Below are 23,126 nucleotides of genomic sequence, written 5' to 3'. Positions count from 1 at the left end.
CTGCTTTTGTTCTTTCTCCTCAGTACTGCTTTGGCAATTCTGGGTCTTTTATGATTCCATATAAACTTTAGGATTACTTGTTCTGGTCCTGTGAAAAATGTCACAAGTAATTTGATAAGAATCACATTAAATCTACAGACTACTTTCAGTAGTATGGTCATTTTAACAATATTAATTCTTCCCATCCAAGAGCAGGGGATATCCTTCTATTTCTCTGAATTATCTTTGATTTCTTCTATTAATGTTTTATAGTTCTCAGCATAGATCCTTTCACTTCCTTGGTGATGCTTATTCCTAAGTATTTTATGTTTTTTATGTGATTTTAAAAGAAATTGTTTTATGTGAAAGCTTTATTACACACAAGAGGAAACTGCTTTTATATCATTCAGTATTTGTGAAGAAAAGCTCCTCCAAAATTGTTATTATCTCAGCTTTTTAGTTCCCATCCATTTGGAGGGAATTAGAAAGCACTGGGATCTCTTACCTGCTGGTCAGAATGAGCAATGACAAGGTTGTTGGTATTGGGTGCGATGGCCAGAGCAGTCACAGGGAAGTTGTAAGCAGGCACTGTGCAGTGAAGCTGGGGACAAATCAAAGACACAGATCAGATCAGATCAGACAAATCAAAGACACAGGAAACTCTAAAACGGGATTCCATACCCCAGGAAAGACCGGATGGTCTAGGTCAGTAGTTTTAAAATAGTGTTCCTTGGAACTCAAAACGTTCTATTCTACGGAAGTTCCTGTAAATGTCAGGTATTTCCCCAAACAATAAACTTTAATTTCATTTTTTTTAAAAGTGCAAGTTTAACTGCCAAGAAAAATGACAGTGTTCACAGAAGACCTGGAGGTAAAGCCTTCCCTGCTGTCTCTACACAGGTATGAATTGCTCATAAACACATCACTGAACAGGGGATCTACAGCTCTACACTGAACTTAAAAGAAATTAATGCCTGTACAGCAACCATATGCCAATAAACATTAATTAAAAAAAAAGAAATTAATGCCTAGGCAAGGACATATATGTCCATCACAAGGCATGTGCACTGGTACACAGAACACTTTTAAATGCCAGGCAAGGCTCAAAGAGCAGTACATGCTCTTGCCACTATGCAATAAAGTTATTAAGTTTAGGGTAATTCTTTTTCTTTTGTATTTTCTTTTTTTAACTGAAGGATAACTGCTTTACAAAGTTTTGTTGTTTTCTGTCAAATATCAACATGAATCAGCCATAGGTATACATATGGCCCTTCCCTCTTGAGCCTCCCTCCCATCTCCCCCGCTATCTCATCCCTCTAGGTTGATACAGAACCCCTGTTTGAGTTCCCTGAGTCATACAGCAAATTCCCATTGGCTATCTATTTTACATGTGGTAATGTAAGTTTCCATGTTGCTCTCTCCATACATCTCACCCTCTCCTCCCCATCCCCACCCCCCTTAAGTTTATGGTAATTATTATCTGGCTTTTAGATGAAGATGACAACCTATAAGGGAACATTAGTAATTCAATCTGGGGATGACAATATCATTGCTAATTAGTGAAAAATGTTTTCCTGCTACTCCTAGTTCTGTTTAATTTGAAAGTATCCTGAGATTACAAGGCAAGCTATTGAAGGAAATTGTTTCTATCTGCATCTATTCCTCTGTAGATCAGAATTTTCCTCCTCAAAATACAGACAAAACCTAGATGTAGATTTCATTACTCATAAATCCTTAACTTCAAATTTCTGAGCATGAGTGGCTTCACTGTTCCTATTGACTGATTTTTAATTTAAGATTATAGCTCTGGGGTTTCAAACAGGTAAAACAGGAAAAATTTTTTGTTTAAAAAAAAAAGGCCAGTAATTTTCCAGGTCCTCTCAGTCTTCCTGAGTCTTATAACTGCAGGGCTAACTTCCTCCTGTTTGCTGCAACCAAACCTCATGCTCACCTTTAGCTGTTTCACATTGTACACGTGGACACCGGCACTGGAGCCTGAGGCAGCGAGCCAGTTTCCGTCTGGACTGACTGCTAGCAAACACATGGACTGCACGGTCCCTGTGAGGACAGAAGAGCAGCTCAGTCTCTGAATTCCGTGTCCACAGCCAGCCACCCCTTCCCTGAGTCTGACGGCAAAAGCCACCTCAGTTTCCGATTACTGACAGGACAATTTCTCGACAGTTTTACAAATAAGTTCTAGGTGCTAATCTGTCTACTACTGTAATTTAAGCAGCCATTCTTCATGTAAAGAGGAGCCAGAGAGAGAGAAACCAGAAAGCAGCGCTTGCTCGGGAACGAGATGAGCTCTCAACTATGAGAGTGGAGAATCCGAGTTTTTAAGAGCTATCACCAAAATCTGTACCTCAGTTGTTCAAACGTCCTTTCCTATCAAATGTTTTTAATCAAAGTTACAAGCAGCAAATTCAATACGTCTGAGGCAGATCTTTAATTTACAAAGTGCCTGCTATATATTTGACACTAAGGGAGCATGGGCACTAAAGATGAGCCATCTCTGTCATTAAAAGAATTTGAAACCAATGTGGCAACATGAAGATTCTTGTGGGATAAAAATCAGACAGTGATGTGATATGCCAAAGTAAGTGCTGCCTATAAAACATCCCCAATGAAAAAGCTTTACAACTAGGCATAAACTAGATGCTAAAGGATGAGTGAGGTGGGTAGAAAAGGGTGGAGAACACTGTGAGCTAAGTGACAAGGACAGGAAAACACAGGTTTGAGGCCTGTGAAGAAACCAGCCTGACCATCAGAGGCAGTAAGATGAGAGAGGAGGACAAAATAAAGTCATGTATATAATGCAGACCACAATTTTAAATGAGTGCTAAAGGCAAGGTAAAGAATGTAAGTTTCATAATAAAACCACATATAGGTGCTCAATAAATACTGTCAGTTTACTTCATCTGATTCCTGATTCGTATGTTTCCTTCTCCTGTTTGCTTCTGGGGCTGCTTATGAGCAGTGAGACTTTAAGTTGATTTTAAAAAGCTGATTTTCCAGGGACTTCCCTGGTGGTTCAGTGGTTGAGATTTCACCTTCAATTCAGGGGCCGTGGGTCTGATCCCTGGTCAGAGAACTAGGATCCCATATGGTTGGTGGACAGAAAAACCAAAGCATAAAACAGAGACAATATTGTGGCTAATTTAATGGAAACTTTGAAAATGGTCCACATTAAAAAAAAATCTTAAAAGTTGATTATCCAGACAGATGGAGTCTAAATAATGGTGAAGTCATTATAATCCTGGACAAGGGAGAAAAATAAAAGACCCATGGGAAGTACTGAGTACTAAGTTCTTAAGGGTCAACTCACTAAAAGTTATCTACCCATAGTCACACATTCATGCACACTCATGTTCTCAAAACATACAGAAACGTAGCCAAAAACATTAAGACAGGTAGTGAAACTGTATGCACAAGTTCATCGGTATAAAAAAAATAACAAACCCAAAATTAACGTGTCCACAAAATACCTACATATAAGCACCTCCTAGAAATATACACAGATAATAATGGTGGTTATCAGGATCACAAATGATTTTAAGTTTCTTCTTGCTCTACTAACAAAACTCCAAGAAGCATGATGAAACTTCTCTGGCCCTAAATAAGGAATCAAAAACCCAGTGAGAAAAGAGTAGGTGTGAGCAACACTTCAGATCTCATCAAGCGTTTTCACTTGCCAGGTATCTCCTCCTGCTTTAAATCACAGATACGTGTGTGTGTAGTTTTTCCAGGACTGAGAGGAGCATTAGTGAACCCCCGACAATTGAGACTCAAGTGAAAAAATAGAAACATCGGAGACTGGCAACTCCCTCCCGAGGCCAGGTCCCAACTTGTCACCTGACTGGGGCTGGAAAGCACGCGGGTGCGTGAAGCCTCCTTCCAGGAGCCGAATGACGCGAAGAGACCCTTGATTTGATGCCACAAAGAGCTTTGTTGAATCCTCAGAAAACAAAATCTGGAGGGCAGAGCGAAGGAACACTGGCATTTTGGAAACCTTGGGGGAAACAGTGGTAAAGGTCAGAAGGAGAGAGAAGTTAGACCCAAAGCCCATAAAAAATTAGCAGCGCCAGGCTCACATCACATGAGTGCTTCCTGTCTCCAAGGAGGCCCACTGGCCAAGGGCCTGGAACACTGACGTGCCTACTGTATCCCCTCCACTTCCCCCGTCATCTCCTCAAAAGCCTAACCTTTTACTGCCATTTGGTGCCATTTACCTACTCCTCCAAAAACATAATTTTAAATTTGGCAATAAGAAACCATTTTGTAAGTTTTCTCACTGAACAAGGATTCATATCCTTGTTCAGAAAATTTCCACTTCACACAAAAATCACCCACTATAATGTTTCTTCTTATTCAACCAGACCCCGGGTTATCACTTACCCTCTGCAGGCTTATGTTGTCATGTTCGTAATTCAGTCGATACAGAAAAAAACGAGACGCTGTAGAACAGGCTATCCAACCACCACATGGGGAGATACAGCTGCAGATAATGTTCTCAGGACCCTGGCAGAATGAGGAAGCAGGACAAACGGTCAAGTTAAACTTCATTCAAGGTTCACTGTGACATGGATCCTCAAGCTACTGCCACTCTGAACCCACAAATACCTACACGCAATCCCGACGGTCATGTGCTGTGCATCACTACGATTATTTCACAGGTGGAGCATCTGAAGGGTGCGGCTTTGATTTCCAGAACAGAGGTCTCTGAATAATGTCAGCTTATCGCAGCCCTTCACCTACTTCATAGGTAGCTTCCTACTAAACTTAACTCTAAATACCTGATCAGGCAGGCATTGAATGCAAGGGAGCTTTGGAGGCCTGGTGACTTGGGGACTGGTTTTCTGTTTTGTCAATGACAACCTCCTTTAAAAACCTCTAAGAAATATTAAGTGAGAAAAAATTTGCACTACACAGGAAAAGTTTAGTGTAACATTTGTTATCATTCAAAAAACTCAAAGAACGTCTAAATTTAGGTAAGGGGACTGCCCTAGAGGTCCAGTGGTTAAGATTTCACACTCCCAAATCAGGGGAGTACAGGTTTAATCCCTGCTCAGGGTACTAAGATCCCCCATGCTGCCCAGCATGGCCAATAAAAGGAAAAAACATTTAAGTATGTATGTACACACACATACATACACTCATATGCAGAACAAGGTCAAGGAGCATATATAGCTAATCAATTAACAGCAATCACTTCAGGAGGGGTGACTAGAATTAAAGAGCTGGACAAAAATATGAACTATCACTGTTGTTTGAATTCTTTATAGAAAGACTGTAATTCACAAGTATTGTGCAACTAAAGATGTTTTAAAAGGAAGATACAAAAGCTGTTTGTAGAGCACAGTCCCATTAGTACCGAAAGAAAGGATATATACACATGCACACAAGTGAACATTTTCTCTAAAAGAATATATAAGAAACCGTTGGCAGCAATCATCTCTGAGGGGTGGAGGGTTAGAAGGAGGTTCATTTTCACTGCATACTCTTTTTGCACTATTTGAATTTTTTAAGAATATGCATGTTATCTTCATAATACCAAAACAAGAAAAACCAATTTCTTATATTAATTCATCTAATAAATTCTGAATGCCTGACTTATAATCACAGGAAACTCAATCCTCTTGATAATAGTACTTCATTCAAATAATTTTACATTTTACACAGTTTAGGATATCAGCTAAGGACCCCCACCCAAATTTAGAACAGGAAATATGTTCTGGATTTCAGAATCTGAACACCCAGTTCAATTTCCTTACCTTTGTCTTGAGGTGAAGTAAGTGATCTGCATTTTTAGAGAGTGGAAGGGTATCCCCATTCTTTCCTGGAACAAGAAACATCTTTGATATTTTTCTTCCCAAAGGAAGGCTATACAAATGTTTTTTTCTTTTAAAAAGAAAAAATGGGTAGAATGGACTCTCTACAAATCAAAAACATGTCTGACAGAGTGAGCTTAGAGTCTTCTGGGGGTATGTATATGAAGAGGAGAACAGCGAGCACTCTCTTCGCCTCTTTGTGGGGGCCCTGAATATGGCCATGGCGCTTCTTTTCTGAAGCTGCTCCCCACAGCCAGGCATGCAGGTGGATGGATGTGAAGTTTGTGTGGCCTCAACTTCAACTTCTTTTGTTCATCGTGGAGCCTAAAGCCAAAGCCTCTACTATAAAACAACAGCACCCACACGTGTGTCATACCTAAGGCCACGAGGCTGTCACCCTGATAAGATCTGCATGACCTTCTTCATGAAGGCTTGACAGAACTCAGCATGAAAATCTGTCATTTTTCAACAGCCTGTTCTGATCCCAGTCCAGCCAGGGCGAACTATTCCACTACCCCTGCCTCCCCTATACCCTGCGGTGTGCTGTACGGAACTACACACTTTCCAAAGGTGATTCGGTGTCCAGCTAATGATTTTCACACTCTGAGGAACTCCTCTGCTCTATCTAGTGGACAGGAAACAGTAAGGATGTCAAACAGAAAAATAATCGACTTCCATTTTCCACAAGCAGAATTTCAACTGCAATTTCTGGCTTCTCTCTCCCAGTTTTCTTGTTGTGAAAAAACCTTCTCCCAGCTTACCTGTTGCAACTGTGGATCCCAGTCGCCAGAGTTCCAAGTGATGAGCAAACTGGAAGAGGAGGAGCTGCTTCTTTTTTGCACAGGAAACAAGCCGTCGCTGTACCCGTCCAGGAATCAAAAAAACAGAAACAAGCTGGGGTCATCTAGCGCAGCAACACCTCAGAACACTTTTACTGTTGAAATCCACTGACTTGACAAGTATTTCCTAAGTACTACCATACACCAGGGACTGTCATAGGATCTAAAAACACAGCGGTAAATAAAAACCTAGCTACTGGGACGTCCCTGTTGGTCCAGTAGTTAAGAATCAACTTTTCAACATAGGGGATGTGGGTTTGATCCCTGGTCAAAGAACATGCCAGGGGGCAACTACTGAGCCCCTGCGCTCTACAGCCTGTGTGCTGAAATAGGGGACGCCCGTGAGCCGCAGCAAGAATCCAGCGCAAACAAACGAACAGACGAAAAACCTAGCTACTGCTCTCAAGCTTACAGTTTAAAGGACTGATGTAAAATTAAACAGGCAATTACACTAAGGGTGCAAAGAATTTTAACACGGCTAAGCACAATATGTGATGAATAAAAGTAGAAAGGATATTTAGTTTAACCCCACGGCAGTAATGGGCTTCCCTGGTGGCTCAGAGGGTAAAGCGTCTGCCTACAATGTGGGAGACCCAGGTTCGATCCCTGGGTCGGGAAGATCCCCTGGAGAAGGAAATGGCAACCCACTCCAATACTCTTGCCTGGAAAATCCCATGGACTGAGAAGCCTGGTAGGCTACAGTCCATGGGGTCGCAAAGAGTTGGACACGACTTCACTTTCACTTTCAGGGCAGTAAAGACAGGAGCCCAGACATGGTTCACTGGTAAAGATCACTCAGGAAGGAAAGCGGGTCAGGATGTTCCAGGCAAACACGTGGCTCGGGAAACATCTCAAAGATAAGAGAGCACTGCAGGGAGTAAAGAGAAGTCCTTCAGAACTGCCAGACTGGGTAGGGGTGGCGATGGAGGTGCTGCAAGAGTGTAAGAGTAGAGGGGAGGGAAGAACCTCTCTTCTCCGTATCAAGACAGGTGTCATGAGCCATGCTAAGGAAGCAGGTCTTTATGCTGAAGGCAACGAGGGCCAACCAAAGGCATTTAAGCATGGAGCGATGAATAAAGTTGCTTTCTAAACAAATAATGTGGAGAATAAGCTGGAATGTACTAACATACACAAAACTAAATAAAAGGAGATCATTAACAAGCTATTGTTAAAAAATCCAGATGAGAAAAGACATGGACCCAAACTAGGATCATGGCAGTGTAGACAAAGAGAAATGGCTAGATTTGAGAGAGGATGAGGAAACAGACTCGGTAAGGTTTACTGGTTGAGTGGAACGTAGAAGCAGGTAGTGGGCAGAAGAGTTTCTAGCCTAGAAAGATGATGAATTTACCTAGAAAAGAACTCTGGAAGCCTGGACTTTTTTTCTCTCATCCAGGATAATAAAGAGCCCAGCCTCCAAAACAAACAAAATCTCCATAAACCACACTAAACTGGAAAAAGGAGTGATTTCCCCAAAAGCTGAACTAGGAATGCTGCCCTAAATCTCTTGGCCAGAGGCTTGCTGAGAAACAGACAGAAGAAAGAAGAAGGCAGGTAACTACAGAAGACCTACAGATTTGCCCAAGAGTGAGTGCTGCTGTCTTGCGGGACAGATGGACGGGGAGGTGAGGAGGCGGTGGGGTTAGAGGATGATACTCACGTGGGGAAAAGTGATTTTTCGGAGAGCAGCATCGTAATTCTTTACCTCCACCTTCTCCAACAGAGGACGAATAACTAAGTGGGTGTCGGTGCCTGCAGTGAAAAGGAGAGGGGAAAAAGCATCGGAATTAGAAAAAGCTCCACATGAACATAACTGGAGACGGGCAGAGTAAAGCAGCAGCCAGGCGGAAAGCAAAACCCACCTCCAGATATCAGTGCGGTGGGGCTGTGAGCCACGGCTCGCACGTCGTGGGTGTGATGCTGAAATGGCTTTGTCCGCACCCACTGCTTCTCGCTGCTGCTGGAAGTCACAGAGACCAGCTGAAAATGGAACACTGTCCCCTCGGCTGTGCCCACCACAAAACTGTCTTCTTGCTGAGAAAGGAAATGATCAGGGAGGTACATTTGAGCAAAACAAAGCCCAGTGTTAAAATATTCCCCGAGGTTTTCTACCTGGAAAGCTTATGGGGGAAAATGCCCAGAATTGGGGATAGGAGGTTTGCAGGGGTCTTTTTTCCTCCAGAAGCTAACAATTCTATGAATAGGTCACAAGGCGCCCCCTGCTGACAGAATAAACAGGAAGTACTTTAAACTTATGAATGCTTTCATATAATGCAAACTAGACCTCAACAGCGGAGAAGGCAATGGCACCCCACTCCAACACTCTTGCCTGGAAAATCCCATGGATGGAGGAGCCTGGTGGGCCGCAGTCCATGGGGTCGCTGAGAGTCGGACAAGACTCAGCGACTTCACTTTCACTTTTCACTTTCATGCATTGGAGAAGGAAATGGCAACCCACTCCAGTGTTCTTGCCTGGAGAATCCCAGGGATGGGGGAGCCTCGTGGGCTGCTGTCTATGGGGTCGCACAGAGTCGGACATGACTGAAGCGACTTAGCAGCAGCAGCAGCAGACCTTAACAGAATAGCAATAATATTGGGCAAAAGAGGAGGGGCCTCAAAAGAGGCAGCCAGAAGACAGAAGTTCAGAAAACCCTAAAATTCACTGTTCTTTTTAGAGAAGCAAGGGCAGCCTGAGGAGGGGAAGTGGCCTGATCAATATCACAAAGATGCAGGTTCCCTGGTTCCCCAGTTTAAGGCTCTTTCTGGTCAGTATGTTGAGCATGGGGATTTCTGTTAGTTTTAAAAAGTCTTGCTGTGTCTACAACTACTTTTTAAAATTTCTCTAAAATCATTTTCATTGTAACTTTTTTTTTTGCACATAATTCTGAGTAAGAAAAAAACAAAACAGGATACTTGATAGGGTAGTGAGAAAAAAATCAGGAACCTGGATCAGTAGTTAAACCAGTCAAATAGTGTAAAGAGTAGGTGAACTGATCAACACCAGTTAGAAGTCTGAACACATGAGAACGGAGCTGCCGTCAACTACACACGGTGCTAGGAACTTGAAGTCATATCATCTCTAATCTTTCACCAGCTGGAACGTTAAGTTTCATTTGCCCTATTGGGAGCAACTCTAAAGGACTGAAATGAGCATAGCAAGTCCTTGTCAAGGGAGCCCTTTGATTGTTCAAGAGCTATTTCACAAGTCTACGAATTGTGAAAATTTGAGTGATGCAAAAGATTCTCTTGCATAGAGATGCAAAGGGATTCTGCTTCCTAGAACGCAGTGGATGACTGCCCTGTGGACACTGAGTTTGCAACAAAATCGTAAAACATTTCACATTCCTGATGGCCTGACATAACTGTGTTCTCTGATTTCTCCCTTTGAACTGCTTGTGACATCTTACTGGCTCCCTCATTAATTAATGAGTTACAGAAAATCTTGGACATACATCTATTTCATGTTTGTATGAATCATGATTTTACTTTTTCTTTCCCCTGCCTAATCATCATTTAATAGGCCTCTACCCTGATAAGGAATCTGGAACTTCAAGAGTTTACCTGCTTGTCCATTTACAGACTTGACAAAGCTACATGCTCTCTGCTGCTAAAGCCTTTGCTCTGGACACAGGCCTCTCCTTTACCTCCTCTGAGGGTACAGTTTGAAAGGCATCAGTCCAGAGCAAAAGGGAAAATACTGAGCTGCTTAGGAACTCACGTGCTCTTTGCCTCTACCTCCACTAAACAGATCAAGTGGCCATCTGCTCGAAGTCCTACCTACAGAGAAGAACTGGGAAGGCAAGTCTCTCACCCCACATTCTCTTTCCTTGAGGTCGCATCATAAAAGCACTAAGGAAACAAAAGCTCTCTTGGGGGCTTCCCTGGTGGTCCAGTGGTTAAGAAGCTGCCTGCCAATGCAGAGGACATGGGTTCGATCCTTGGTGGCAGAACGAAGTCCATGGGCCACAACTAGAGAAGCCCAAATACCACAACTACTGAGCCCATGCTCCACAATGAAAGCAGCTTGCTCACTGTAATGAGAGAAGCCCTTGTGCCACAACTAGAGAAAGCCCATGCTCTGCAATGGAAAGCAGTGCAGCCAAAATAAAAGTTAAACTAAAAAAAACAAAAAAATTTTTTAAAGGGCTTTCTTGGAGTGCAGCAGGAACCAAGCAAGGGAAAAGCTGAGTGAGTGGAGCTTGGAAGAGGTGTGTATGTGATTGTGGACACACACAAGGCCTCCAAGTATCAAAGGACTGGGTGTTTGCCAAAATTCACTCTTTAATCAATGAAAAACCATTAAAAAGAAACCTAAAAATAATCATCTGTTCTGGCAAGAGAGTGTGGAGAAAAGCCTGAAATTAGGATTGGTTTTAAGAGATGTAACAATGGTACTAGCAGACTCACTGCGCCAGACACCGTACCTAGCACTTCACGAGTACAACCCATTTAACCTTTCCTCAGACGGCTAGGAGGCATGTATTACGAACATTGCTGTTTTCACAGAGGAAGAAACTGAGGCGTAGAAAGCAGCAACCTGCCCGAGGAAGATATGGAACTATATTAAGTGGCACAACTGGGATTCAAATCAAAGTCTGCCCAGTTCCAGAGTTTGTGATAAGCATTTCTGAGGACTGGAATTTGTATCACTGCATTTTTTTCAGTTTTTTTTTTTTTTAAAAGTACCACAATCCTTTGATTCTCAGGTACACACTCTCCCACATTTTAACATCTCTGAAATAAAAATCTTATATCTGTCAATCTTTGTATGTGTGACATCTTCAGATAAAGAATGAATATCAAAACTTCTGGAAGAGTTGTCAAAAGCCTAAAAGAAAACTTTGTGACCACAGTGGGGCATCTTCTATGAACACTGTGGATGGCAGAGAGGCATGTGTGGGAACCATGGAGCCTGAGAACTGAGTCCAAGTGATTCAGAGTCCAGCTGAACGTGAAAAAGTTCTAGGAAAAACCTCATTGCTTTATTTCACACAATTTCCATTTTATATATGCATAAGAGTAATATGACAACAATTTATGTTGAAGTCTCAAGCAGCTTTTCAATAAGAAAACATAAATTCTACATTTAAGAAAGCACTGTAGTCAGGATGGCCATCATCAAAAAAATCTACAAACATTAACTGCTGGATAGGATGTGGAGAAAAGGGAACCCCCTGGCACTGTTAGTGGGAATGTAAATTGATACAGACCCTATGGAGAACAGTACAGAGATCCCTTAAAAAACTAGGAATAAAACTCCCATATGACCTAACAATCATACTACTGGACATATACCCTAAGAAAATCATAATTCAAAAAAACACATGTACCCCAATGTTCATCACAGAACTGTTTACAACAGCCAGGACACGGAAGCAACCTAGATGTCCATCCACAGATGAATGGATAAAGAAGTTGTGGTACATAGATACAAGGAATGCTACTCAGCCATAAAAAGGAATGAATTTGAGTCAGTTCTAGTGAGGTGAATGAACCTGGAGCCTGTTAACACAGAGTGAAGGAAGTCAGAAAAACAAACATTGTAATATAAACGCATATATATGGAAATTTAAAAACGGTTCTGATAAACCTATTTGCAGGGCAGGAATAGAGATGCAGACAGAGAGAAAAGACGTGTAGACACAATGGGGGAAGGGGATGGTGGGACAAATAGAGAGAGCAGCACTGAAGCATATATATGTGTAAAACAACTAGAGGGAAGTTTGCTACATAACACAGGGAGCGCAAATCTGTGACAACCCAGAGGGGTGGGAAGGGGGAGAGGTGGAAGGGAGTTTCAAAAGGGAGGGAGCATATGGATACTAACGGCTGATTCACGTTGTTGTATGGCAGAAACCAAGGCAACATAGTAAAGCAATTATCCTCCAATTAAAAATTTTTAAAAGCACTGTATCAGTTTATATTGTAAAAGCTTATATTATATGTTTATAAAATACGAATTTTACATTAAAAAAACCCCGCTCTGTCAAAAGGTGGGTTAACCGGGGATGAGGAGGCTCTGAAAAAAGCCTCTCAGCTAACTAACCTTTTAGGGACTATTCTCTATCTGTTGGAGAGTAAGAGTTCAGGCAAATTCTGTGGGTTTTGAGACACACTGCTCTAAGCTCATCTTCCTCCACTACAACACTCAGGATTAGGGAACAGCGTTGGTGGCACAGCACCGACGCAGCCTTCTCCCCCCCCCTGCCCAGGGTGGACAGGAACTGCCCCAAAGGGGCTATACTCACAGCGGATACGGCAATGGACTGCACGTCAGCATTCGAGACCAGATGGTTCTTCACGAGGGTCCCGGTAGCTGAGTCCCAGATCTGCACCTTCCCAGCAGAGTCCACGCTTATGACAGTGCCGTCCGACAGGAAGGCCACACCCCAAATGATGCACTTCCGCTTCGACACGCCCATGTACTGCCTATCCACCAGCATCTTACCAATAGTGCTCCCTGGTAAAAAAAAGCAAAGCCCACGTTTGAACAGCACTCATTTCTCCTTAGTCTTGAAAAGCTGTCTGTGTTAGCATCTGGTAAGTTCAGCTGCTTGAGCCCAGACCACAGAGAGCCAGTAAACAGTGGTTATGGTGAACTCAAGTATGGAACACCAAAATGTTACCTAGAGAAGGAGGGTGGGGCAGGGGCTTGTTGACAGAAGAAATTTGTGGTGAGGAGGTGAGATGGAAAGGAGACGTTTGATACTTCACTTAAAAATGGCCAGCTGTGCATACATATGCTCCTCTGCTTGTTTCCAAATCTCCATGAGAATGGGACAGAAGACAACAGTGTCAAAATTTGGGGATTGGAAAGCAGACACAGAGTAGTAACTGACTTACTAGAACCTGAAAACTAAGTCCCAAATTAGCAGTAAGAAGAGCCAAGAAACCACCTGATTTCTACCATGGAATCCTCAGAAGACCCAGCAACTGGTGACTCCAGACACACTGGAAATAGAGGTGAAAGTGGGGTTAAAAGGAGGGACCGGTTGAAAAAAAGTTTAAGAAACCTGAGATGCTAAAGGCAAAGGAGAAAAGGAAAGATATATCTATCTGAATGCAGAGTTCCAAAGAATAGCAAGGAGAGATGAGAAAACTTTCCTCAGTGATCAATGCAAAGAAATAGAGGAAAACAATAGAATGGGAAAGTCTAGAGATCTCTTCAAGAAAATTAGAGCTACCAGGGGAATATTTCATGCAAAGATGAGCACAATAAACGACAGAAGTGGTATGGACCTAACAGAAGCAGAAGATATTAAGAAGAGGTGGCAAGAATACACAGAAGAACTGTACAAAAAAGAGCTTCACGACCCAGATAATCACGATGGTGTGATCACTCACCTAGAGCCAGACATCCTGGAATGTGAAGTCAAGTGGGCCTTAGAAAGCATTACTATGAACAAAGCTAGTGGAAGTGATGGAATTCCAGTGGAGCTATTTCAAATTCTAAAACATGATGCTGTGAAAGTGCTGCACTCAATATGCCAGCAAATTTGGAAAACTCAGCAGTGGGCACAGGACTGGAAAAGGTCAGTTTTCATTCCAATCCCAGAGAAAGGCAATGCCAAAGAATGTTCAAACTACCGCACAATTGCACTCATCTTACACGCTAGCAAAGTAATGCTCAAAATTCTCCAAGCCAGGCTTTAATAGTACATGAACCGTGAACTTCCCAATGTTCAAGCTAGATTTAGAAGAGCCAGAGGAACCAGAGATCAAATTGCCAACATCCGCGGGATCATCGAAAAAGCAAGAGAGTTCCAGAAAAACATCTGCTTCTGTTTTATTGACTATGCCAAAGCCTTTGACTGTGTGGATCACAACAAACTGTGGAACATTCTTTAAGAGATGGGAATACCAGACCAGCTTACCTGCCTCCTGAGAAATCTGTATGCAGGTCAAGAAGCAACACTTAGAATTGGACATGGAACAACAGACTGGTTCCAAAGAGGAAAAGGAGTACATCAAGGCTGTGTATTGTCACCCTGCTTATTTAACTTATATGCAGAGTACATCACGCAAAATACCGGGCTGGATGAAGCACAAGCTGGAATCAAGATTGCCAGGAGAAATATTAATAACCTCAGATATGAAGATGACACCACCCTTATGACAGAAAGTGAAGAAGAAATGAAGAGCCTCTTGATGAAAGTGTAAGAGGAGAGTGAAAAAATTGGCTTAAAATTCAACATTTGGAAAATTAAGATCATGGCATCCAGTCCCATCACTTCATGGCAAATAGGTGGGGAAACAATGGAAACAGTGGCAGACTTTCTTTTCTTGGGTTCCAAAATCACTGCAGATGGTGACTGCAGCCATGAAATTAAAAGATGCTTACTCCTTGGAAGAAAAGTTATGACCAACCTAGATAGCATATTAAAAAGCAGAGACATTACTTTGCCAACAAAGATATGTCTAGTCAAAGCTAAGGTTTCTCCAGTGGTCATGTACGGATGTGCGAGTTGGACTGTGAAGAAAGCTGAGCACCGAAGAATTGATGCTTTTGAACTGTGGTGTTGGAGAAGACTCTTGAGAGTCCCTCGGACTGCAAGGAGATCCAACCAGTCCATCCTAAAGGAACTCAGTCCTGAATATTCATTGGAAGGACTGATACTGAAACTCTAATACTATGGCCACTTGATGTGAAGAACTGCTTCACTAGAAAAGACCCTGATGCTGGGAAAGATGGAAGGCAGGAGGCGAAGGGGATGAAAGAGGATGAGATGGTTGGATGGCATCACCAACTCAATGGACATGAGTTTGAGTAAGTTCTGGGAGTTGGTGATGGACAGGGAAGCCTGGTGTACTACAGTCCACAGGGTTGCAAAGAGTCGGACACGACTGAGTGACTGAACTGATATGATATCCCTTAGATCCTGCCTGACAGCTAAGAAGCCAGGCAACTCCCTAAATTCCACTTCTCAGAGGAGACTAGAAACTTATTCTCTGAAGAGGGGTATCAGTGTAACTGAGGGTGGGAGTGCTATATGGAGCATAGATTAAGTGGCAACTTGTCACTCAACATTAAGAACACCAGTTTTCTTAGAATGCTGAGGGCCCTGCTTGTTATCACCCCACAGGAGAACAAAAAACACTTCTGGGAAATATGACTTGGACAAGACAAAAGACCTGTCTTTAGAGCTTCCCCATACTGACAGTCAAGCCAGACCATTCCTCAGTGAAGTTTAGATGCAATAAACCTGTCTGGTGATGAAAGGAACCCCTAGACACTGGAAGACAGCCTTAGTATGGAAGGCAGAGGCCCAAGAGAGGGGTAGAGAAAAATAAATAACAGTTGCAGAAGAGAATAGTGTTGGAGAATAGTATACTATATAATGAAATAAAAAGAGAATGCTATAAAGAAGAACATTCAGGAAACAAAGAAGAAGTCTAGAAACTAACAGCAGAAAGGAAAATCTTAAGAAAAGGTCTAAGATAAAGATGACAAACTCTCTAAGGAAGCAGAGTAAAAAGTTACAAGATGAAAAGTAACAGGAAAAAGAAAGAAAGAAAACAAATGAGAAAAACCAATATTCAAATGATAAAATTCTAGAAAAAAATGGAGAGCAACTCATTTAGAAAATGATTATAAGAATTTTTCCTCAGAAATGGAAAACATGGGTTTTTGGATTAAAGGAACCTACCAAGTTGTCCAATATAATCGATATTAACAGATCCGCACAGCAAAGAACATAATTACTAAATTCAGAACAGTAAAGATAAAAGGAAGATCTTAAAAACTCCCAGGAAAAACAAACCACAAAAACCTACACAAAGCATCTACTCCCGGAAAGGCATCAGACTTCATAACAACAATAGACGCTGAACAGCAGAACCAGGGCTTCAACATTCTAAGGAAAAATAATTTCCAACGTAGAATTCTTTCTCATAAAAACCCTTTCTCAGGATCCACCAAACAAAGTGATAAACTAGGAAAGTGCATGACATGGCCATGGGGAACTCCACATGAGAAACAAGCAAAAGAAATTCCCAGAATGGTTGAAAAACCAGAATTCAAGATCTCAGAGTTGTGCAGCAGGCCCAGAAACTGGCTCCACTCGACTGAGGCAGGGCACAAGGCTCTGGGAGAGAATCCTTCAAGGAGGCAAAAGTAGTAGGAAGAAAACCAGAAGTGGGAATTACCTAGTGGTCCGTGGTTAGTGGCGGTCTGGTGCTTTCACTGCAGGGGTCCAGGTTCAATCCCTGGCCAGGGAACTAAGATCCTGCAAGCCATGCAGTGCACCCCACTGCACCCAAAATGAGAAAGAAAACCAGATGTAGCAGAACCTACCTTATACAACTAGAAGAATGTAGAGATGAATTACTGATATAGGTATCAATCACACACAGGAGAGAGAGACAGACACACAATATTAACGAAAAGAATACAGGGTACTTTCCAGTTAAAAATAAAATTTAAAAAGACCATACAGGAAAGGAAAAAACATTTACTCTGCAAGTAGTACCTATATAGTCTGAGAATAAAAACATCAACTGCTAATCTGAACAAAATTACAATATAACCGTCCTAGGAGGATCAAGAAGAAATGAGTACATGTAGCAAAGTGCAAAGAAAGAGGGTTAATAGAGAAGTCAATAAATAATGGGCTAAAACAGAGAAAATAAAGTACAGTGTTTTAAGCATACTATGTATAGCACAGAGACAAATACCAAAAGGAACAACTAAGAGTTGCAGGTTGTTCCCTTTGAGGAGCAGGAGAAGGGATACTGGGGGAGTCCTGCTTTTTTGTAACAAGCCTTACGGAATTCTTTGACTATATGCATATATGACTGATAACAATAAAAAACTTGCTTAAGCAGTACAGAGAAAGAAAAAGGCAACATCCCTGCCGTGTGTATCCTCTCATCTTAGAGGGGAGTACAGACGGCCACCTAACAGGGTGAAGTCAGTCTCATCACTGAAGGAATCCATCAGCCAATCCTCCAGGCCAAGGGCAGAGGAAATACGTTACTGTGTTACCAAGAACTTAGGGTCCTCAAAGACAGACATCTTCTTTTATGAAGAACTGGTATATATAAATAGGTACCTACTGATTATTTATATTAACTTACTGGTTGAAGGCAAATTTTAGTGTGAATTCTTATGACGAAAAATACTGTATTTAATTGAAGAATCAAGATTCTCCTAAAAGCAGCAGTAGGAATCTAAGAAAGATCTGAAATTCATGGTGACATCTCAGAAGGCTGGTGAAAGCACAAGGACACAAGCTTTTGGAAACAGACAAATGTGAATCTGCAAACAAGACCCACATCCCAAATGAGCTGAGAGAAACAGTCACCTGATTTGGAGTCAAACACGCTAATATAGTCTATGGAGCCAGCCGCAACGTGAGTACCAGCAGGATGCCAGCTGAGACTCAGGATTCGACCTGGGGAGTTTTACAACCAAGGAGAAAGTGACATACACGTAAATATACAGCAAACGGTAACTGAGTTCTCTTTCCACAGTGATCTACAGGGCTAGCGTTCTATAGTCTTAGCGCTTACCTACTGCATTTTTGAGAAGAACTGTTTTGTAACAGGTGAGGAACAACTTTTTCCTGGGACTCACATGACATATTTGATGCTTGCTTTTAATAATGGATAAATGGTTGACAGGAGTGTAAACAAGCACAACCTCCTGAGGGCGATCCGGCAGTAACCAAACACAATACAAACGTGCCTATCTGTCACAGCAACTACACTGGCAATTTCACCCCAGAGAAATATTACTGCAGTGCCCAAGCGAGAGAAGAATGTTCGTTACAGCACTGGCTTGAGTAGTGAAAAAAATATTAATAATAATATCTATCAATAGGAGTTTGGTCAAATTATGGAACACCGTAAAATGGAATGCCACTCATATGGGCAGAACTCAGCTCACACAGGAAGATGTCTGTGATATAGCAAATGAAAAAAAAGTAAGCTAAAAAGCAGGTGCAAGCACTCTTGGAAATGTATCCGTCAATGTATCCATCCATTTGAAGATACAAAAAGGTCTAGATTCATTTAAAAATGTTGCCTACAGACTGAAATGAGCCACTTATTTTTTCTTTCACCCTTAGCCAAACACATGAAAATTTTTTTTTAAAACGCATGCAATTTTTAACAACACTGTGTCACCTTTGTAATTTAAAAAAAACAACACCTGCAAGATATTAAAAACAAACATACAGGGATTTGATGAGGAGAGAATGATTATTACTGTTGGACACAGAGAACATCTCAGACACCACTCTCCAGAGGAGAAGTCAGCATATTGTAACCCAAAGGCCAACTTGGGGTGAGTTGTCGTTAATGAAGTTTTAGGCGAGTACAACCATGCCCATTTGTTTAAGCATTATCCAGGGCTACTTTGCTGAAGCCTACAATATTTATTAGCTGGTGTCTTTACAGAAACAGGTTGCCAACCTCTGATCTGGAAGTCAGTGTCAGTAGGTGCAGCTGGAACAGGGGCAACTGTCTATAAAATTCCCACGTTCAACTTGAATGTACTAGCAGGACTGAGAACCACAGCTCCTACCTACAGGAAAGTCCTAGTTTTGAGACTTTATGCACATTTATCAAAACTTCACTAAAGTGAGTGAGAACTAACAAACTGATTCACACAGAAACACTTGCTGGATTGCCAGTTTTCTCTATTATTACTTAACCAGGCAGTCACAACTACGCTATGTTACACAGTAAAGAAAACCTGAGCTAAGGACAGCAGCTAGCATATACCCTGCATCACAGAAAGTTGGCACACAGATAAAATATTCTCTGGACCCATGGGAAAGTATCCCATCACCAGTGGCACAGAAACGTAACTTCTTGTTAACACTACTCACTGCCCTGATGACAAATAACCCTTACTTTTCTGACGATCAAAATTTCTTTCAAACTGGATTTTGTCTGGGGTGATCTGAAATAATTTCACAGATCCATCTTCACAGCCAACCTATCATGGAAAAGGGGGTGGAAAACAGAGAAAGCATTTTAGAGAACCAAATATACACATTTAAAATATATACATTTCTTCCCTCAAGCTAACACTTGCTCTGAAAGAGGAAAAATAGTTTGTGAGATGAAAAAAGTACTGGTATCAAGAAATTTGGTTCCTGGCAGCCTTCATATCCCAACCAGAAAGCAGGCCAATGAGTGGCCTAATTTCCTGCACAGGACATGGAGGAGAAATAGGATTTCACGGCATGTCTGTGCTAGATACGACGGCCTAAATTAAAGACCCATTAACTGTGTCACCTTCATGGAGATATGTCAAGATACTGTAAAATAGTACCAAAAAAAAAAAAAAATCAGAAACTCACTACAGAAAATTAATGGTAAGAATGTGCAGGGAGGAGGGAAATCTTAAGTCTGTGCTCAAAAAATTTTTGAGAAACATGGTTCCACAAGTTGACTTGTAAAAAGACCTATCAGAACTTTTAATATACTAACATGTGTTGTGAATCTACAGAAGGATTTAATACGTGGTAATTCTGAAACAAAATGTATCATAAAACACAAAGTACAGCAAAACAAAAGACAGTGTCTGTATCTCCCAATTCCAAAGGACACAATTTGGGAGATGCTGAACCACACTGAAACCTCTGGTGTCATAAATGAACAAACAAGATCCAAAGTAGAAGCAGAAAGGGTGCAAAAGGACACGGGATTTTTACATCTCCAGTAATAATCCCAATCGTGTATCTCCTATTGGAATCCAGGTACAATTGGTTGCTTGAGTTCAGCTCAGACTGGGAATTGCGACTGGCCACAATGTAACTTCACCTTCCTATGAACACAGGGAAGCAAGTGTAAATGGGCGCAAGAGGAAAACTCGGTTTGGATTACCAATAGTTGCATACTGACCAAAAGTTGAGAGCCACTGGGGCTGGCGGCCATGCTCCAGATGGGCCCTCCAAAGGCATCCACAGCATACTTGATGGTCAATGCCTGTAAATCATACTCGATAATTTCTCCATTGAGTCCAGCACTAAACAGTCGCTGTCCTTTCGCCCAGCACAGAGCTTCTGTGGCCCGAGACTCATGACCTGGGAAAAACTACAGAAACACCATAACTTTTCAACCCACCATGAATTCACCCGCTACCAGCACTGAGTGATCACAGGCAAATGGGGAAAATTAAAACGCCTCTCTAGAAATAACTTAGTGTAGAGTTTCACATTATCTGAAGATCATGATACCGATATTTTCATTTTTTTTCAGGCTCACATTTTAGTTATACGGTTGGTTTTGTTTCTTCTTCTAGGACTTGTTCTGCAAAATGTTTTCGGACAATAAAGTCTGCAAGTAATTGTATTTGATGTTATCTGATTTTTAAAAGTTATTGCAATGATCTTGATGGATGATCTCAAAGGTGTATACATGTCAAAAGTTATCAATATGTATACTTTGAAAACATGTTGCTTATTGTGGGCCAATTTCACCAATAAATGTCTAAAAAATGAAAATAAAAGAAATGAATGCAGCTCACTCCAGCTTTTCATTCAAGTCTCAGATTTCTAAGTGTTTTCTTCTTGCTCAAAAAGCATTCATACAATCAAGGAATCTTATTCTTATAGCTGCTTGCCACCAAAGGGAATGAAAGTGAAAGTGAAGTTGCTTAGTCCTGTCCGACTCTTGGCGACCCCCTGGACTGCAGCCTACCAGGCCCCTCTGTCCATGGGATTTTCAAGGCAAGGGTACCGGAGTGGGTTGCCATTGCCTTCTCCAGGAGAGATATAATTTTTCCTATCTGAACTTGAAAAAAGCAAAGCACCTGTAAATGGTCTGCCCAAATTGCCAAAGTCAATGACACAAATAGAAGATAAGTCTCCTTACTACTGGTCTCTACTCTTCACTCTCATGATCTGAGAGTGATCACCCAAGGTAATCAATCTTCAATAGCCAGGAAAGGAACAAGGAAACAAAGTAGAAGACTAGACTGAATTAATTGTTCAAGAAAAAAGAAAACTGATGGGAGTGGAAAATAAGATGTACTAGGTAAAGACCAGTCGAATACACATTAACTCAGTGATGCCTTTGTATTAAGCACTTGCTAAATGCTAGGATACAGCCATATCACTGACAAGATCCCTTTTTCATAAAATCTGAAGTTCAGCAGGGAAGAAGACATTAAACAAATAAACAATTATATAGTTGCAATGATAATAACAAGAAAAATCACAGGATGCAACAAGCGTGCATCACAGCATGTTTTTCATGCTATAGAATGAGACTCATTTTTTCTGACCAGTGATTTCTTAACTCTGTTATTGCTTCAGGGGTCAGCTCAGGTAAGTCATCCCTTTCCAGGAATCCTAAACCCACCTCATCAGAGCAAGGCACCTCTCCACTAAGATTCTATGCCCATGCTTAGGTCTATCATAAAACTGACCACACTATTTCAAAACTGTATACTCATCTTTCCCCCACTGGATTTTGAGCTCTTTGAAGGTAGGGCCTCTGACATTCATCTTAATGCCTAATGCTTGCAGTCATTTAGAAACAGTTACAGAGTACCTAAATTCCAAGTACTAAGCTGCAAGACACTGCATTCCTTTTTCCTTCTATTCATTTGTATCATGGTGTTGAGGGCATGCAAGGCACTCAATAAATGTGAACTGAATTATTTTGCTGCATCTGAAATCTGTAATCAAAGACTTTGAAAAATATGCTGCTGTAACAGCCCTGTGCGTCTACCCAAATGATATTTTACCTAATTCAAAATCTTCTTTACTTCCAAACATTAGGTATATAAATCTACCTTCTCTCAAATAGATAGTTTAGGAATTCATCTTCTTGCTATCACATCACCAAAAAGTTTGATATTAAAACATCTCATCAAAATTTTTTTCTGAATTAACAGTGAAATGGGTAATAACACCGCAGGAAATGCCATTTTACTAAAGTTACAATGGTGCAGAGACTGATAGGAAGCAATGATCTTGACAATAAGAATGCTGTGCCCAACAGATCTAGTAGACATCAGTTTCCAAATGGCAGTGAGCACCACAATTCCTAGGTAGGATCTTTCTAACCAACATTACATAGATTGAAGCTCTAAGCTCAACAGTCAGACAAGAGATTGTATATTTGTTCTGTGTTTCTAAACAATAGAGAGAGTAGGGGAGAGTCATTTTCTTCTTATCTCTTTGCATACAAAAAGGACATAGAAGATTTTGCAGAATTGAACTTAAGAAAAAAACATTAACATCGACACCACCAAATCAGGCTCCCAAATGACTTACTTTCTCCTGAAAGTAGTTTGCTGACAAATTATAAATTTCCACAGTGCCATCTGTTCGTGAAACAGCCAATCTGTTTGACTGGTTATTGTAAGCCACACAGCGGATCCCTGATGGAACATAATTAAAGAAACGCACTCGATGGACATTAAATTCACCCATTCCTAGGAGAGGAGAAAAGAATCATTGTTAAACAGCAGTATGTCACATCTATTGTTATTACCACTCTTCTGGACTTTCCTCGTGGC

The 23,126-nt window shown here is 41.4% G+C and overlaps 1 protein-coding gene across 1 annotated transcript in view; it reads right to left on the bottom strand.

Annotated features, from left to right (window-relative positions):
* UTP4 (UTP4 small subunit processome component) overlaps positions 1-23,126 on the bottom strand; it is a 29,520-nt gene that overhangs the window by 4,726 nt on the left and 1,668 nt on the right. Inside the window, exons 2-14 of the mRNA XM_055554253.1 lie at positions 22,882-23,042; positions 20,501-20,692; positions 19,505-19,589; positions 17,950-18,039; positions 12,895-13,106; positions 8,509-8,680; positions 8,307-8,398; positions 6,569-6,665; positions 5,751-5,815; positions 4,375-4,497; positions 3,832-3,988; positions 1,931-2,037; positions 485-580 (exon numbers count right to left, since the gene is read on the bottom strand). Of these exons, the coding sequence (XP_055410228.1) occupies positions 485-580; positions 1,931-2,037; positions 3,832-3,988; positions 4,375-4,497; positions 5,751-5,815; positions 6,569-6,665; positions 8,307-8,398; positions 8,509-8,680; positions 12,895-13,106; positions 17,950-18,039; positions 19,505-19,589; positions 20,501-20,692; positions 22,882-23,040 (1,647 nt within the window). The 5' untranslated portion in view covers positions 23,041-23,042. The remainder of the gene's footprint in view (positions 1-484; positions 581-1,930; positions 2,038-3,831; positions 3,989-4,374; positions 4,498-5,750; positions 5,816-6,568; positions 6,666-8,306; positions 8,399-8,508; positions 8,681-12,894; positions 13,107-17,949; positions 18,040-19,504; positions 19,590-20,500; positions 20,693-22,881; positions 23,043-23,126) is intronic.

The sequence above is a fragment of the Bubalus kerabau genome, chromosome 17 (assembly GCF_029407905.1).
Source record: "Bubalus kerabau isolate K-KA32 ecotype Philippines breed swamp buffalo chromosome 17, PCC_UOA_SB_1v2, whole genome shotgun sequence".
Taxonomy (NCBI): domain Eukaryota; kingdom Metazoa; phylum Chordata; class Mammalia; order Artiodactyla; family Bovidae; genus Bubalus; species Bubalus kerabau.
Note: the sequence above shows the minus strand (reverse complement) of the source record. Positions and strands in the feature narration are given on the sequence as shown.